This window comes from Patagioenas fasciata, chromosome 7 (genome assembly GCF_037038585.1).
Source record: "Patagioenas fasciata isolate bPatFas1 chromosome 7, bPatFas1.hap1, whole genome shotgun sequence".
Lineage (NCBI taxonomy): Eukaryota > Metazoa > Chordata > Aves > Columbiformes > Columbidae > Patagioenas > Patagioenas fasciata.
The window spans coordinates 5,590,730-5,607,980 of record NC_092526.1 but is presented as its reverse complement, the minus strand read 5'-3'; the positions used below and the strand labels follow the sequence as shown (position 1 = coordinate 5,607,980).

General features: G+C 38.2%; 1 protein-coding gene across 4 annotated transcripts in view; it reads right to left on the bottom strand.

Moving 5' to 3' along the window:
• Positions 1 to 17,251, bottom strand: part of LRP1B (LDL receptor related protein 1B) — a 687,296-nt gene that overhangs the window by 512,363 nt on the left and 157,682 nt on the right. For all 4 annotated transcript variants that reach the window (XM_065840662.2, XM_071810731.1, XM_071810729.1 and 1 more), the window contains exon 2: positions 11,314 to 11,439. In XM_065840662.2, the coding sequence (XP_065696734.1) occupies positions 11,314 to 11,439 (126 nt within the window). The remainder of the gene's footprint in view (positions 1 to 11,313; positions 11,440 to 17,251) is intronic.

Here is a 17,251-nt window from a genome sequence, read left to right as displayed (position 1 = left end):
ACGCATGGAATCCACTACACACCAAGAAGTGACTGGGGTGGAAGGCCAGGCCAAAGTCATTGCAAAGGAAGCTAAGAACAAGGCAAATTAAATAATTTCATAAATACAAAACCAGTGCAGTTCAACTGACCTTATTCAGATGCACTCAAACCCCCAGGATTGTTAGCAGGGAAGAAATTATATCGCTTCTCGCAGCAACTGTGGCTTTGACCTGGCTGACCTCAGAGACATCTCCAGTGCGGCCAAAGTGAAATGAGACTTGGCGTTATAGGAGTCTAATGAGTAAAACTGTCAGCCTTCAGTACACTTACATCTGCATGCGGGTCACATAAATAAACTAAAAACCCAGCTTTAGGTCAGGTGAAAAGAGAAGACAGTTCACGATCTCATATAGAGAATTTTAGTACTGTGTTACTGAAGAAAAACTCAACTGCAAAAGTAAGTCTGTTATTAAACAGAACTGTCTCATTTTGAACAGGGAATTGCAAAGCAATGAAACAAAGTATTTGTTATTATGGAAAAAGCAAGGGCTGAGGAGGTTCCTTTATTAATTTTCTACGCTGTCCCTGCGGTCCCAGCTCACCGTGTGTCCTGCTGGAACGTGGAGACAACTTCAACCAAAGGCAAGACAGGTGCTATTTATTTTACTGAAAATATAGTCCGAGAAGATAGAGTTCAGTAAGAATAATGTATCTTTGTTATTGTACTGAACAGGTATTATACCATATACTTCTCTCTTAATAGTCGAGCACATATCTATTTATACTATCCATTATTTGTACCTGGTTTTTGTACTTGAATCTACCGTTGGCTTTAGGTTATGAAGCACAACTGTAAAGTAAATTACCTCTTACAACAAAAAGCTAGAAAACCAAAGACGGCAGCACATCAGAGATCTACCTTAGACAACTTTATATGCAAGTTTAAAAAATTACCTAAAATATCAGAAAAAGTCAGAATGAGTTAGAAAATGCCATCTCAATATTTTCTATAACCCGAATGTAAAGGCAGCAAGAGATATTTTTTCTAGCCTTGACATACTTACAAATGCTAAAGAAGAAACATGAAGGCGTAATTTTATTATGACAAAAAAAAAAATCCACCTAGATCTTGTTTCAACACTTACATAATGAAAAACAAGCTCACCACATCTTTACTTTGAAGTAACTCATATTATTGCAAATACACCATTCACAGCTATACCTTCCAAGACGCTGTGCCTTTAATGAGGTTATAAATGTCAGATGGCAAAAATTCATTTAGCATTCTCCATGAGGAAATATGTACGCAAACTTGGGTCCTAACCTATAAACGCCTGTTCTCCTGAGTAGAACTCACTCAGAATTATTTCATCCTGGGCACATCCAAGCTTTACATACAATTTAAGACCTGCTTCTTGAGGACAAAGCTCACACAGATGCTGATGCATCTTTGAGTAATGCGAGATGAAGGCGTTGAGCAACGCGGACTTTAAAATGTCTCATTGGGCACAGTGAAGGTTCACCCAGAAGTACCGGGCATGAGTTAAAGTTGCCAAAACATGGACTTTCTAGATTAGATCTGTACAGCTGTAAGTTTAACTAAATCCTGAAGGATACTTTTGGAAATGAAATCTTTCCCATCATTTCCTTTTCTGTTTTATTAAAAGGCTCAAATGTAGCAGAGCTGAACCCAGACTGCTGGCGCTGGCAAGTTAAGCTCCTCTGTCATAGTTACGCATTATTCTTTGTGAGCAGTGGGTTTTGGCTTGCGTTATTTCTTCGTCCATAGCAAAGCAGCTTCTCTGCTGACTAAAACTACCGTGCATTTTATCGCTAATAACACATCTAAATTCTTAATTTTAAATCACAGCCCTATTTTCAAAAAGAGCAATTCTACTTTTCCTCCAGAAAGCCATCTGCTTGCTAATGGGAGTTGTTTTCATCAGTAATTTTGAGAAGAAAAATGGTTATTACACTTTAGCACTTTTTAAGTGACAAATAAAGAATACCATCCAGCACACTATTGAAAGACTCTACATTTCTCACCATACAGGATCCACAGGCCAGATGTAACATTCTAATTATAAACATTCATAATGAGTCTCAGCGAAACTGGGCCAACAGTGAAGTAGCATCACCTCAGATAAAAATATTTTAACAAGAAATTTCATACATAAGAATTCTGTAATTTATAAAACCCTGCATTATTAAACTTTACCTTTTTATACCAGCAAAGTCAAAGAGGCTTTTGATGCTTCTATGTACTCACATCTTTTTTCTGATTATGTTCTTATCAATGCCTAATCAATACACAATGCTGAGATACAGTGATTTCTCTTCCTCACTTTTAGCAAAGCTATTCCTGGTAGAAAGTGCAACAACAGCCTAACAGTCGTTCTCACAATCATCTTAATATTCAGCTGAATCACCCTGCTTATGGTGCATTCCCCATTTCCCAAAATACTCTCTTTCCCAGATGTTGACCATGGAAAAGCAGTAGCATGACAAGATAACAAGAGACAAAGGACTATTAATATCAAGAAAGAAAACGAAGGAATAAGAATCAGGATATCAGTGATAAGGATGAAACCTATGAGAAGGGAAAGGGAATCTGTTTAGGATGACGACAAAGGAAAAGTAAATAAACACAGGGGATGAAAAATACTTCTCATAGTAGTTTTAGTAGTTTTGTCAGCAGAAGAAAAAGGCAAGAAAAAAGTGAGAAAACAATGAATAACACAACAGTGAGGATTAGGGCTAAACAAAAAACACTGTGTGACAGTGCAGAGCTGGAGTGAAAGGGACAATTGAAGTACAGAAGGCTCTGAAAGAGTTGCAAGGACTTCAGAAGAAAATAAAATAAGTAATAAAATTGTTAAGTTGTAAAAGAGAATGCAAATTAAATGGATTACAAATAAATGCACATGGAAATAAGGACAAAAACATCACGGGAAAAAGTTCAAATCAGTATACATCGAACTAAATAAAGTACATATCAAGCCAAATAAAGAGCTTCTAAAACAAAACAAAAATCTGTGTCTTATTTGTGGTCAAATACTGTCAAGAAAGTCAATGCTGGAAAAAAAAAAGCCATTAGGTTAAGCTTAATAGGCAGCAAAACCTCATGAAAGAGAAAATGTGCCAAGTCTTTCTATCTCTTCTTGCCACGTGTGCACTTTTTTTTTTTGGAGAGTAATTTATAGCTTAGCTATGAAAATAAAATTGCTTTGGGTTAAAAACTGGAAAACAAAGTCTTGGTCAAAGTATGAATTACTTTTATAGGTTTTTCAAAAGATTGATCTTTTCATTTTCTTGTCTTATGAGTATATATCCCATTAGATCTGCTTCTGCGCAGGAAATGCAATTTTAGCAAGCAATTAATCCATAAATGAGCTGTTTCAGAGGTTTAGGTATTGGGCATCATCCTTCAAAAGCTCTGTCCTGGTCCTGTATTATACCTACATGTTTCCACAGACCTTAAAAGAGCCTCATTTTGTCACCAATCATTTAATTGAATTCCCCATGAACCACTTTTGGAAAATCCTGCACGAGATAATCAGTCATAGACAAAAAAAAGAGGTAGTATTTCTAATGACCATGTCACTGAGAGACACAGTGACCTTTAAGTCCTTTGATACTGAATGTCTTGTTGCATATTTTATTCCAAAAGAAAATACGCAGCCAGAGAGCTACAGATATTTTACCTATTTGAACCTGGATCTCTTGCCAGGGATGCTGAGTTTGTCCAATAACAACACAGACCCGAGACTCTGATTTTGACACCAAACTCCCCAACCCCAAATTCACAAATAAACATTTTGAAAACTTCACCCCATGTGGAAAGGCAAAAAGAAATCTAATGCTGCCTTTTACGTACTCAGATGGTCACATGCACTGCAGCATTTTCCTGAGCAAAGGGAAAAATCTTATCTAAACATCTTTTCATATTAGGAGCTCTAAGAGTTTAAAAAAACAAAATAATTCTTCTTTCTTAAGCTTTCTGTGCACAAGGAATGAATCTTTACTAGTAAACCAGAAATGAGCGAGCCTTACAAAAACCTATTGATCTATAATAAAAGTTAATGTAATTATTTATATTGGTAACTTCTAAATACTTGTTTGAATATCTGCATATGTAATACTTACACTAACTTCATTGTAATAATCAAAATTTATCACAAAGTCTTCAACTTCTTTTTAAGGCAATTACGTTGGGCTGAAACAGGATTGGGTGTATGAACTATGTAAAGGACAATATTAAAGAATACTCAGACAGGAAACCAGAGGAGAAATGAATACACAGAACAGAAAATAAACTGTTAGAAACAAACACAAGTTATTGAATGTTTTTAAGTATTTAAAATGATTTAAATAAAGTTTAAAAAATAGCACAAGTAATTCTATTCCTAATTCTATTCCCTGGCAAATTCTGATGTTCACTTGACTGTAGCATGTCATGTAGCAAAACTTATCACTTACAAAACATTTTTTTTTATTCACAAAACTGAAATTGCAGCCCCCTACAAAACAAACAGTGCTGGAAGCCAAGCCCCCGTTGCCAACCCCTTACAGACCAGCAGCACCATCAATAAAGCCACCAGGAATGAGACTCACTATAACGCTGATACAGCTGGACAGACTCGCACCTTGCTCTTGCAAGATCCTTGTGTTCAGTACGGTGTAGATTTTAAATTCCTGCAGTGTTACCCAGCTGACAGGGTATAAAATACATACAATAAGTGTTCTGTGTACCATGGCATTGCTCAAGCGCTTAGTTATCTATCCTTTCAAACATTCCTTCTTGTTGATCTGATCTTCCTGTCCTACTCCAGTTGCCCATTGCTCAAGATAAAGACAAGCAGATGACTCACCAGTTACAGGCAAAACACACTCAAATTTGGGAAGACTAATTCAGAGCCAGACTGCAGGACCTGTAAGAACAATCTGCTCCAGCTTGGGTCACAGTTCTCTCAGGAAATGTCCACCTGCTCCCCCATGTTCTCCTCATCCTCCATCCTGGGTGTTCACAGAGCTGTTTCTTCCCTCACTCCTCAGCGCCCAGCAGTGTTTTACCCTTTCTTAAATATGCTTTTCCCAGAGGTGCCACCAGCATCACCAACAGCCCATACAAGTCCAAATAACATCAGGAAGAAATTCTATGGCAGGGGCCACAGCCAGATGTTTAATCACACCACGTATTCAAAGTCACACTCACACAAAATGAACCAACAAGTTTTACTCAAAGAAGGATAAGGCACGTATTCCAGTAATGTGACAATGTGTTTATGTCTCAGAAGTAGTATTACTGTCCGTTGGGAAATTATAAAAATGAATTGCCTCTAAATGTTCTCTAGAGCCTCAATAGTATTGCTTATTCACTGGCTGTGCAAAAACAAAGGTTATTCCCTGCTCCAAGACAAATGCTCCTCTGCATCCAAGAATGGGGCAGCCCAGAGGGAAAAGAGCAGAATTAATGGAGAGAAACGCAGGGACATCCCCAAAGTACAAACCTGCTCAGGAAGACAACTGGGCCCCATCAATACCCATTCCAAACACCACAGTGGAACAACCTGAACTCCTCCAGATGAACCGCAAGGCAGGGTTGGTCTCCATGGGGTGCTACTCCCTAACCTTTCCAAACAGCTTGGAGGGTATGAGCACCATCAACATTCATCCTTCCCAGACTGTTTGCTCTAATATTCCGCTAACTACCAGAACACCTGCAGGCCCATCACCCGAGCAAAACAACCTTTCCATGGTAGTTTTCCCAAACAACATAATAAGGAGAAAGCAGAGGTGAGAAGCTGAAGCTCAGGTAGAAGTCATGCAGATGTTCCACAGGGAAAGAGGGCAGAGAATAGAAAACGGGATCAAGCACAGCAGACCTGACTGGCTATAAGCCAGAAAACAAAAACACCAGCTACAATAAACACATCTTTATACATCTTTACCAGTGGTTACCCACCACAGTATCTTAGCCAGGGTAAACCACAAGTAGATCCTTCAATGGGAAGCATGTTTTCTTTCATGTCTGCAAAAAACATTATCATGCAAATTAACCCTGCTTCAAAATATACATCTTGCTCTGTCAAAGGCACTTCTTTTCACCAGCTAACATAAAAGCATGGCAATATTGTTTTGCTGCATTAAGCATTTAACTTAATATTATGTAAACCAGCAGCAGTTTCATAGAATTTCTTGACATTCATCATTTCGTTGTGGTTCATTTCCTACGAGAGCTTTGGAAGTTAAGTTTTACATCACTGGTATGAAAGATCCCGATTCAGAGAGAAAAAGTGAGCACACATTTGTCACCTCAAATCGGTTTAAATTAATATGACCACCAACAAGGTTTTGCTGAATAATAGGTGTGAGCAGCTATTTTGTTTTAGCAGATTCCTTGTTCATTAGTAACCACATACAGCAAAATTATAAACAAGTGAAAACACAAGACCACACTTTTCCCTCATGTCCAGAGTTTTCATTATTTACCTTCAATAGCCTCATGGCAGCTCATCTTCAATGTATCTAAGTTATTTATTGATCTGGGATTTTCCAAATCTACTTAAGAGGGGTTTGGAAACCCGTTTCTACTGAATTTCAATGGATCTACGCCTAAAAGAATTAGAAGCTTTAGAAAATTTTATCTTTATTGTTTCATAACACAGGAGCGAGATAGCATCCAATTCTCTTATCCTTTGCTGGTAAAAGAACTACAATTGTGGTACTCAATTAACAATTTTTAAGCTTGTGAAATTCATCTTACATAATTAGCACACAGAGAATGAAACAAGCTATTTTAGCAAACAAAGTGAGACTCAAGCTTTTAAACAAGTTATTTCTGGTTGCTGCCTTTCTTTTGCTCCTCCAACTTGAGTTTAATCACGATTCTAGAAGATTATATTCTCTCAAAATCCCAGAGAAATATTATTATCAGAGATCATTTCAGCATGTTATGATAAGCTGACACCTACTAAAACTTACAGAGACAAGGATCATGCAAATTTGATGATTTGCTAAAGGAAACTGAAGTTCTTTCAATTCAGGACCAGTCAGCTACAAATACATGGTGGTGTGGCATGTAAGCAGTCATTTGGATACCATTTAAGAAAGTTCAAATACAAGAAGAATGGTGCCAAGATAACACAAAGTGCAGTTGTGAACAATGAGACAGAGTTGCAGCCTGGCAATGTGAAGTAACTTCTTTTCAGAACTTTATGCCGCTAAAACAACCAAATGTCAAGTGCTTTTACATCTCGGTAGCAGATCTTAAATTGTACTGTGGGGTTTTTTTGCCCTCATAAGATATTTGTGATATTCAAGTAATACTCAAGGTCACAGATGGTTCTGTGTGCTGTGACAAAGCTGTGCTACCTGCAACGTCCCACAGAATGGTACAAAAAAAACCTCGGGGTCTATTCGTGCCAGACCTCAAGTCTCTCTTCATAGGGCAAATATCAGGGAGTGTTACCACATCTTTACTTCATGGCAAAGAGACAATAAATCAGCCCTTGCTGGAATTGCTGCTGCGCCAAGCACTGCAAAAAACCAAACAGAATCAGTGTGTACAGGTCCAGAAAGAAGCTACAGAAAATAAGCCATTTCTTGTCCTGCTCCTTCCGTTTCACCTGGCCTTAGCACAACCCTTTCTGACAGAGAGGAGTTTGTGAACTGAGATTAGAAAACAACACGCAAGCCAGACAAATCCCGAGGCTGCAAACATGGAAAAAAATAATCTTTAAGTAGTAAAATGGATGCAGTCATTTGCCAATATACCTTTTAGATCTCAGCCCTGTTAGGAGGAGGTTGAGGAGGAAGCCGGACAATAGTACATCAAATCAAACGTCTACGTTTCAGAAGCCATCGATATTCCTTAGGCAAACGCATGGTTTATTTAGATGAATGTTATTCAGAAGTAGAACTGCGGCACACAACACACACTGGTATGTCAAAATGACAGCGTTTTAAATTGGATCTTTGAGATACAATTAGTGACATTCCCTACTTAAACCCCGATAACAGTTGCTGAGATAGGTAAATGCTTACAGCCTAAGAACAGCACTAGTGGCAAAACCAGCAAAAAACCCCACACAAAACACACACAAAAAAATCCACCACACACACAACTGTATTAATCAGATGCTTCCAAATACTGAGTCCCTAAATCATGCAATAGCGAACAGACACTAGTTGTTAGACAAGGTTACCACTATTTTCGTATTTTAAACTCTATGCTTTTCAGCAGTATGTCTAAACTTTTGTAATTATCCCATCAAAATAGTTTGGCAGATGAGCTTACAGTTGTGTTTGGTTGGTTTTGTTTCTTTTTACATAAGAAAGTCCTCTAAATATTTGCATCAACCTCCAGACAGCAGCTATCTGTAGAAGTCACACACGTCTGGCCAGATTCTGGGGCGTCCGATAGAGTTCTATTGATTCCAAGTGAGCCTGCTGATTTAGCCTGCTGAAGAACCAACCATCATCCGATTAGGTTAAGTAAATTGATTTTTTGAATCCTGACTATTTGCAAATCCTTATGAACAACCTAGAGACTTACAATCCAAGAAAGGGCAGAAATTACTTGGTCAAGGGTTTTATTATTTTATTATTTTTTTAAAATCAATTTTCTCACAAACAACTCACTAACAAAAAAGCAACAAAATTTTTTCACTAAATTATTCATCACAAATTACCCAGCCAGGTTCTCCGGTGCTATAAAAAGCAGCAGCTCCACTGAGAGCACAAAGAATTAGAGCTGCTAAGAAACAAGAGAACACAGGTATGGGCGCCACAGGAATTCACTTCTGGTTTGACAAAGCGATTCCTGAGACCATTTAGTGGAAGATGGGAAGTAAAAAGAGAACAGGCTGGTGCTGGAAGCTGTCGGTCGACTCAGAAGAAAACACGCAGTGACAGGGCACTTCCATAATAAAGGGACTAGATTGTACAGTTTCAGGGGGATTCCTGAGGAAATTAGCTGATAACAGCCGCATTATACATGTTTGTACAGGTCAATAACTTTCAAATTCTATCGTAAAACCTGGTTAAAATGACACCAGGAGAGAAGCCACAAAGATATTTAGTTCCTAGAAGTTTTCCACAAACAGATGGTTGAGTGATGAGACTAATAACACTTTCCATATTCTCACCATGGGAAAAGCCACAGCATGGGGGTTTCTCTCCTTTTACACACCTTGAAATCCCCACAGAAGAGAACTTCTACTTGCAGGAAAAGTTTTGATCAATGTTTGCATGTTATTAGAGTCCAGAAAACCCTATTACTAGGCACAAACCCACACAAAAATCAATCAAACTTCATTTGTTTATGGCTATAGGAACAACTGGCAATATCTGTCAGGCTACACCAAATAATTCATCCTACATAAGTCAGCAAAGAGCTCACAAGTAGAGGCTGCATTCATCTACAAACAGACTCAATTCGGTGCACTAAAATTGGAAGGTGCTGCATCCCCAGCATTAAAACCACAGACTCCTCAAATATTTCATAAGAATATTTTTAAGGCAATTACAATTCCTTACAGATACTGTGATGCAAAGCATCAGCAAGAAAATTCAGGAACATTGTATTAATCTCTAATAAGAAACAACTTAACCTGATGAAGTTGGAGTTCCTACACATATTTCAAGAGGTATTATATTTGACATCACATTATGTTGACTACACAGACACAGAACCATCGAGACCAAAACATAATCGTGAGCAAATATGTAAGAAAGTTACACCCAGCATCCCAGCGCTGTCACTTGGTTTTCATGTTGACCTGAAAGGATGAGATGAGGCACCAGATCCAACATCAGTCCCAACAAAACAATGCTAATCCCTACCTTTGACTTAGGACAAGCCTACGTAATGCACCCTGCAGAAACCATTAGCGTTTGCATAGAGCAAGGTGTTTCCAAGAGAACCAGGCTGGCTGATGTCAAGGAAAGCGCGGGCTTCCTTCCCCACCCCGTTCCCCTTTCTCCATCAATAAATTTCAAAGGTTATGTTTTTAATACGCCGTGACTTTGAGTGACATTACTGAACACAGATTGTCTGGTGCAGACCAATAAACACGCAGAGATCTTAGGAGGAAAATATCTAGGCATCCAGCAAGCCGCTGTGCTAAATATCAGGAGGCAAATTAAAACCTCTGCGTGTCACCATTTTTTGTGCTCTTATCACAACATTCATTAGTTAATCGAAAAACTTTCAACTGCAGATACTAACATTACACTTGAAAATATTATATTAGAGAACACGGTGATCAATCATCAGTGCCATAATAAAGTCTTTACTGTATTTGATGCCTCCCAAGTATGGTATTTTGTTTCTGAGAATCCTGAAGTGTTTCAAAGGTGGTTAATCAGAGCACCCTCACCACAGCCCCGGAGGCAACTTTCCTTGTCTGTTCCTGAGAACAAACGGTGGAACAGGAAGGCTGAAATCATCGGTGCAATGTTTGCCCAGGCAGAAATGCTTTCCAGACATCTCAACTTTCAGTCCCTCATTTTAAAGATCAGACTCCTAAATACTGTCTGACGTTCGGTATTTTATTTCCTATTAGCAGTAAACCACATTTCTAGCCTTCTGATTGACAGAATTGCTTTGATATAAAACACATGGTGCCTCTTTTACATTGATTATCCCAGGGATAAAAACCAGGAAATTCCCTCGTTTTTCTCAGAACGCAGGAAACAAGGGAACATTAAGATTTAATATCACCTCATCAGTAGTCTGCAAGGCTGATACGAAAAAAGTCTGTAAGGTTCCTAGTCTGGTCGTCAGAAGCTCTTTGCCACATCAAAGAAAAAACACACCAACAAGGTCTTTTATTATATTTGAACATGTTTTAAAGGTTTCCCTCATTTTCCTTTCTTTGCTTCTTCCCCTCTCATAGTTTTTAAATCTTCTTTCTTCGCTCCCTTTGATGTTTGTGTGCTTTTCATACTTTCATTGAACACATTTAGCACTATTCATTTCCACCCCACCTCCCCCTGTTCCAGTGGAATACAATTTCTCCTGCGCCTGACTTTGCCTCTGCCCTCCACAGCTCATCGACAGCTCCGCCAGAGCAGAGGGAACAGATGCTTTGGCGACAGCGTTCATTACAAAGTGGCACACGAACAAAACACCTTCCATCTCTTCCATTTCTTTTGTCTCTCACCTACACAGGGAATATAACCTGTCTCTCTTGATATGAAGTTTCACTCAGGATTTATATATATAAAAAAAAGACAAGACTCCATCCTTTCAATTGTATAGTTAGTACAAGTAGAAACGTTACAGTTCAAAGGAAGATAAAATAAGATCGTGTCCTTCTTTACTTACACGTGTCTAAGGACTCATCTGAATCGTCAGGACAATCCGGCTCTCCATCGCACAGCCAGCGCTGGGAGACACAACTCACGCCATCGCGGCACAGAAACTCTCCTACATCACACAACTGATGTTCTTCTGAAAATGAGAATGGGTTAGAATGAAGTGATTAAAAAAAATGAGGGAAAATGAAGCAGCACAATGAAAATGAAACGGGGAAATAAAGTGATTTTGAAATCAGAAATCAAAGCAAACAATATGAAGTGATAAGTTAATGATACCTAAAGCTCTTTCTTAGGCTGTAGAGCCCCAACAGCTGCCGTGTTTCAGCAGGAGCATCCCATAACAGTTCCAACCAGACGCTAACAGCGTCAGCATTAATTACTTCTATGAAATACAATTTTAAGAAATTCTGGTTTTGTCCAACTATTTTACCATGAAGTCAATTTATCTACCAGATAGAAATGAACAAGCTTTGATTTCCTACTATCAGCAGGGAGATACCCCATTCTCCTCTTCTGCCCCAGCAAATATTTTCAAATTGTTGTTTCAGGTAACTAGATTTTCTAATAATGTGTTTTTATAAACAGCCAAAAGTCTTTTTAAATCACAGAATGTTAGGGATTGGAAGGGACCTCAAAAGATCATCCAGTCCAATCCCCCTGCCGGAGCAGGAACACCTAGGTGAGGTTATGAACATATATACTTTTCTCTAGGCACATATTTTTAATAACCAAATCTCATCTCATATTTATACAAAAATTTTTATATTTCATGAGACAAAGTTCCAAACAAACTATTTTGTTATGTGAGGTGCCTTGAAAACAACAGCCTTAAAAAACTATGGCAATTTTTGAAGCCTGGCACACCCAACGATCTGCTGGATTCAACTACCGAAGTCTGACGTCCTTGAGATCCAGACTTAATTAACTCAAGACTATTCCATCATTAATTAATGTAAAACTATTCTAGCATTAATTAAAGCTCACAAAGCCTCTGTGCAATATATTAGATTCATTTTATCAATATATAAATTACACTAGTGCCTTCCATAAAGCTGCACTGCAGATCGCTGAGTTTCTTGAATATTTTTACACTGTGAGTAATAAGTGGTTCCAATGCTGTCACAAAGATATTAAACCAGGTATAAATAAGGAGAGAATTAAGCCCAGTTGCACCTGTAGACCTGCACATCAGTTTAGTTCATACCAAAAGCCAACAGATACTGTATTTTTTTTTTCTTATCACCACTAGCTTTTCAAGAAGCACAATATTAATTTCTTGGCCTGATATGTCATAGGATCATAGGAATCACAGAATCACTTTGGTTGGAAGAGACCCTCAAGATCATCGAGTCCAACCATAACCCCGGCATTAGCCCACATCCCTAAGAATCTCATCAGAGGTAACAGCTTCAATTTCAGACAATTAAGAAAGATCTGCTTTTTATTGGATGACTTTGGTCCAAAAATGTCACTCATTATTCAAATGCACAAACATCTAAAAATGGAATACTTGGAACCAGAGAAACAGAGCAACACGTATGTCAAAAATAAGCCTTAAGCAATTAGCACAATAACGAAAAACACACTGATCCTCAAAATAACTCAACTGCCCTTCTGAACAAAATAACTGTTTTACAGACACTATAGAGAAATTGCATTGCTTAATGACTTTAAGATGTGTTTCTGGACATGCTTGTAAGGCTGACTTGAGCATCAAAGCAAATCTCTTACAGCACAGTTTTTGTGACATTTACTACTCTAGGATACAACAATGGGAACTCATTGTTAAAATTAACCTGCCATTTTGTATGTGTACACCTCATTCCCAGGTTCAGCTGCTAAAACTATTGATGACTAAAGTAAAAAATGAATCAAAGTTACAACTATTATGTAGATACGTTTCATATTGCTTAATGCAGCTACAACACAGCTTCTATAACTGCAGGAATCAAAGCGCTTTTGGTTATATTCCAATTCCTTCCATTTACCACAACAGCCAACAGCGCTCAGTCATTTCAGCTGTTTGTTAAAAACGAGTGACTGCATGACTAAAAGTGTAAGTTGACACACACACGCAAGTGGTTTTCTTAAATCTTTCACGGAGATGATTAAAGGTCCTGCATTGATAGTGCTCCTTGAAAAAACATCTTTAAGTCGGAAAGAGGGAAGGAGTTTGGCAAGTTTCAGCATCTCAAGTATATATAGTGGGATGAGCAAAGGCTGCATCAAGAACTGTTTAATCTTTGTTTTTATAACATTCTTGAAATCCCCAAAAAATTGCTGTTTATGGAAAACTTGTACACCAGTGTGAACTGTGATTTTCTGTGTATGACATGTATGTTTGTAACAGACTTGAGAATATTAAAACAAGCACAAACTCTACCACATCCACTTATTGCACTGAAGAATTATTAAAACAGTTGAAATGGCTAATGTCCTGAATTAAGGTGCATAAGATTAAACTGTATCAAATTAGATTTTTCTACATGTCATTTTTACAGATTTCTGAACTGACAACCAAATAAAAATTGAATATAAAGATGTAAAGTCGTGTAAACACACAGGCAAGTTTACACAAGTGACTGGTTCTACATGAACCTACTCAATTACCTGCATGCAAAATACCCACAGAAAAGGAAATCTTGTTTCTTTCCTAAGTCTCGTCAATAATTGGATAAAAGGAGAAATCAATGTTGCCATTTATGCTAAAATGTAGTGCTTCAAGTCTAATTACATACTGCATCAAGCACACTATATCAGGTTTGTTTTCTCCTTTTTTTTTAAAAAAAATGAAATAATTTACCTACTCCCATGCAATTAAAAGCTTGTTTGTTATTTTATGCAACAGTACAGAAATTATGGAGCTCTAAGCTTTTTGTACTCTCAAGAAAAACCTAAGAGAGTGAAGAAAACACTTACTTATAAAACACTTTGAAAAAAGATCTTGTTCAGAATAAAGCAGCTTAATATTAGCTCAAGGTTTTATTGCCTCACACTGCTTTTTCAAACACTTTTCTTTCGTGTATCTATAGAATTCTCTCATTTTCAGCTGTTATCTCCACAAAATGAACTGGACCAGTTAATCATAAACATACACTAATTAGTGTGCTTTTTTAATTCCAGTGACACCTCTCCGCACGCTGCCTCCTTCTGTATTATGTGCGCTGCACAGGCTCCCAGCGGATGAGAAAATTCACATTTTTAACATACCAATTCTTTGAGATACGGAGCAGATGGTTAGAAATCATCTCTCTATGGGCAAATGAAAGCTTTGCCTCCCTAAGGATAGCAAACCTACCCTGTGTTGCAAGCACCTGGCAATGCCTCTTAGAAGGAAAGTTTCAGAAAATGGCTGGTGCCTTTGTTTTAAAGGCAACACTTCCAGAGCCAAGTTTTCTTTCTTAATTTTTTTTCCAAAAACCATGCATATTTAAGAGGAGAAAGCTCAAAATCTCCATTAAAAAAACTAAATGCAATTATAATTTCTGCAACCATGCTAAACTTGGAAAAACAAAATTCCATTTTGCTGTTAAAGGACAAGGGGGAAATAAAAGGCAAACTACTAACAAGAGAAAAAAGAAAGGGGCATACAAGGCAGTGGCCAGTGTCCACCTACAACAGGAATACTCCTGGTTTAATCAGGCAGGTGAGTTTGCAAACACACATTGAGCTCCTGAATGATGAGGGATAAAGGCGACCGTCCGTCACCACATTGATGGGTAGAGGCTAAAGGTATCTGGAACTTTCTTGTTTTTACAGAATCACAGACTGGTTGGGGTTGAAGAGACCTCTGGAGATCATCCAGTCCAACCCACCTGCTAAAGCAGGTTCACCAGAGCAGATCACACAGGAAGGTGTCCAGGTAGGTTTGAATGTCTCCAGAGAAGGAGACTCCACAGCCTCTCTGGGCAGCCTGGTCCAGGCTCTGACACTTCACAGGAAAGAAGTTTCTCGTTATATTGAGATGGAACCTCCTGTGCTTCAGTCTGTTCCCATTGCCCCTCATCCTGTCATTGGGCACCACTGAAAGGAGTCTGGTCCATCCTCTTGACACCCACCCTTGAGATATTTATAAACATCGATGAGATCCCCTCTCAGCCCTCTCTTTGTTTTAGCGAAGGCAATTATGAAAAGCAGGTCAACAGGGCTCTTGAAAAGAACTATACAGGAGATACCATTTATATAGCTGAGTGCTTCTTCAGTTCTATCATGAGAATGCAAATCATTCACTGTGAATCTAATTAATATCTGCCTTCATCAAGGAACCAGGCGCCCAGAGAAGCGGTTGTATTTCTAGATTTGTTTTTCACCTGCAGACATCGGCACTGTCCTCACTTTGAGGAGACCATCGCTTGGGCTCTCGATGGATCTGCCAGGTGACCCAGTGGCCCACTCAGCAGTTGCTCCATGTGCCGCCTTCAGAGAGCTTCCATCTCCATCTGCTGAGAGCACCTGAGAGCCCCAAAACATGAACCTCCCATATGGCAATGCTCTTCAAAGTGAACAAAACTCAGTCTAATAAAGTCTTGATCTGTTGTAGCAGGGAGTGTGCTCATTAGGCTTTTGCTAAAAATTCATAGAAACCACATGTGCAAACTAAGCGAAAAACCGCATTCAAACAGAGGCTTTTGAATATCATATAGCACTATATGAATTAATGTTTAGTGGTAAAACATCATTGCAACTAATTTTTAAAAGCTCTTATGAATAGGTTAAGATTAACTTTAAGAAATAATGTTTCATTATACAATTTCACTAAATTTTGCACTCAAAAAATAAGATATTACTACCATGGTTCTAGTGAAACAAAAACTTGAAAATTTTCAATTTCTTCTCCTTTCCGAGAAAGGAAAAGGGCAAGAAAAGGCATACATAAAATAGTGTGGGGTGTGTGTAAATATGCTCTCCTTTTCAATTTGGGAACGGCAGGACCAAGGAAAGAACCTTGAAAATATAAACACACACAAATGCTCAACTGGTTTGTCCCCAACTGCACATCCAGACAAAACTCCCAGGAAAGAGGGGAATTGCGTGCTAAAACTGCAATTTTCTCAAAAGCAAAATAGCAGGAAGACCAAGAAAGAGCAGCAAGGCCAATACGGGCAGTCAGAAAACTGTGACTGAGCTGAACATTTCCACCTGGATCCACTGATGATGGCACCACCTGTCCACACAACCAGGAACTTCTAGCAGTGATAATAAACCCGTTCTGCCATGTTTCAGGGACATTATGCAACTAAAAACTTGTACTTTAAAGATGTTAATTAGATTTGCTTTGATTTTAATTAAGTTATCTTCATTACAAGAGCTTAAAAACTGAGATTTTTTTTTCCCCCCTCCTCTCAAAAGCATGTTTTCCATTTGGGATTTTCTTTGATCTTTCACTGAAACATGGAAGGGTTTGCAGATTAGTGTCTGCAAAATTCGCTCAAAAGTTGAGAAGTATATTCCAGTAGTAATTTATGATAGAATTCATCATATGCTAAAACTTAAATTACTGTAACTGAAAGGAAGATGGAGAAGAAAGAACATGCACAGCTCTTCATACTTGTGACTTTTCAGACTTTGATATAATCCTTCTCCAATCTTTTACAGCTTTAGAGTTAAATCTACATTTTTAGTGCCCAGTATATAGTATAAAATTGACATTTTGGCCACACTAAACTACAGACAAAAATCCTTGAAATGCATCTTGGAAAAGAGAAAACAAGAGTTTTACATTCGGAGTATTAAAAAAAAAAATGTTAACTTTTATTTCTGTCCTAACTAGTACAACACAACACTGTGTTCTAAGTCAGGGAGAAGAGTTCTATGCACAGGATCCAAGAATCTCTCTCAAGATCTACCAGACCCTGATTTGCACCTCTGCGGTTCAAAGAGGCTTAACCAGTTGTGTATACATTCAAATGTATATAGAATTTCTAAACAGGTATATATATGGTTTA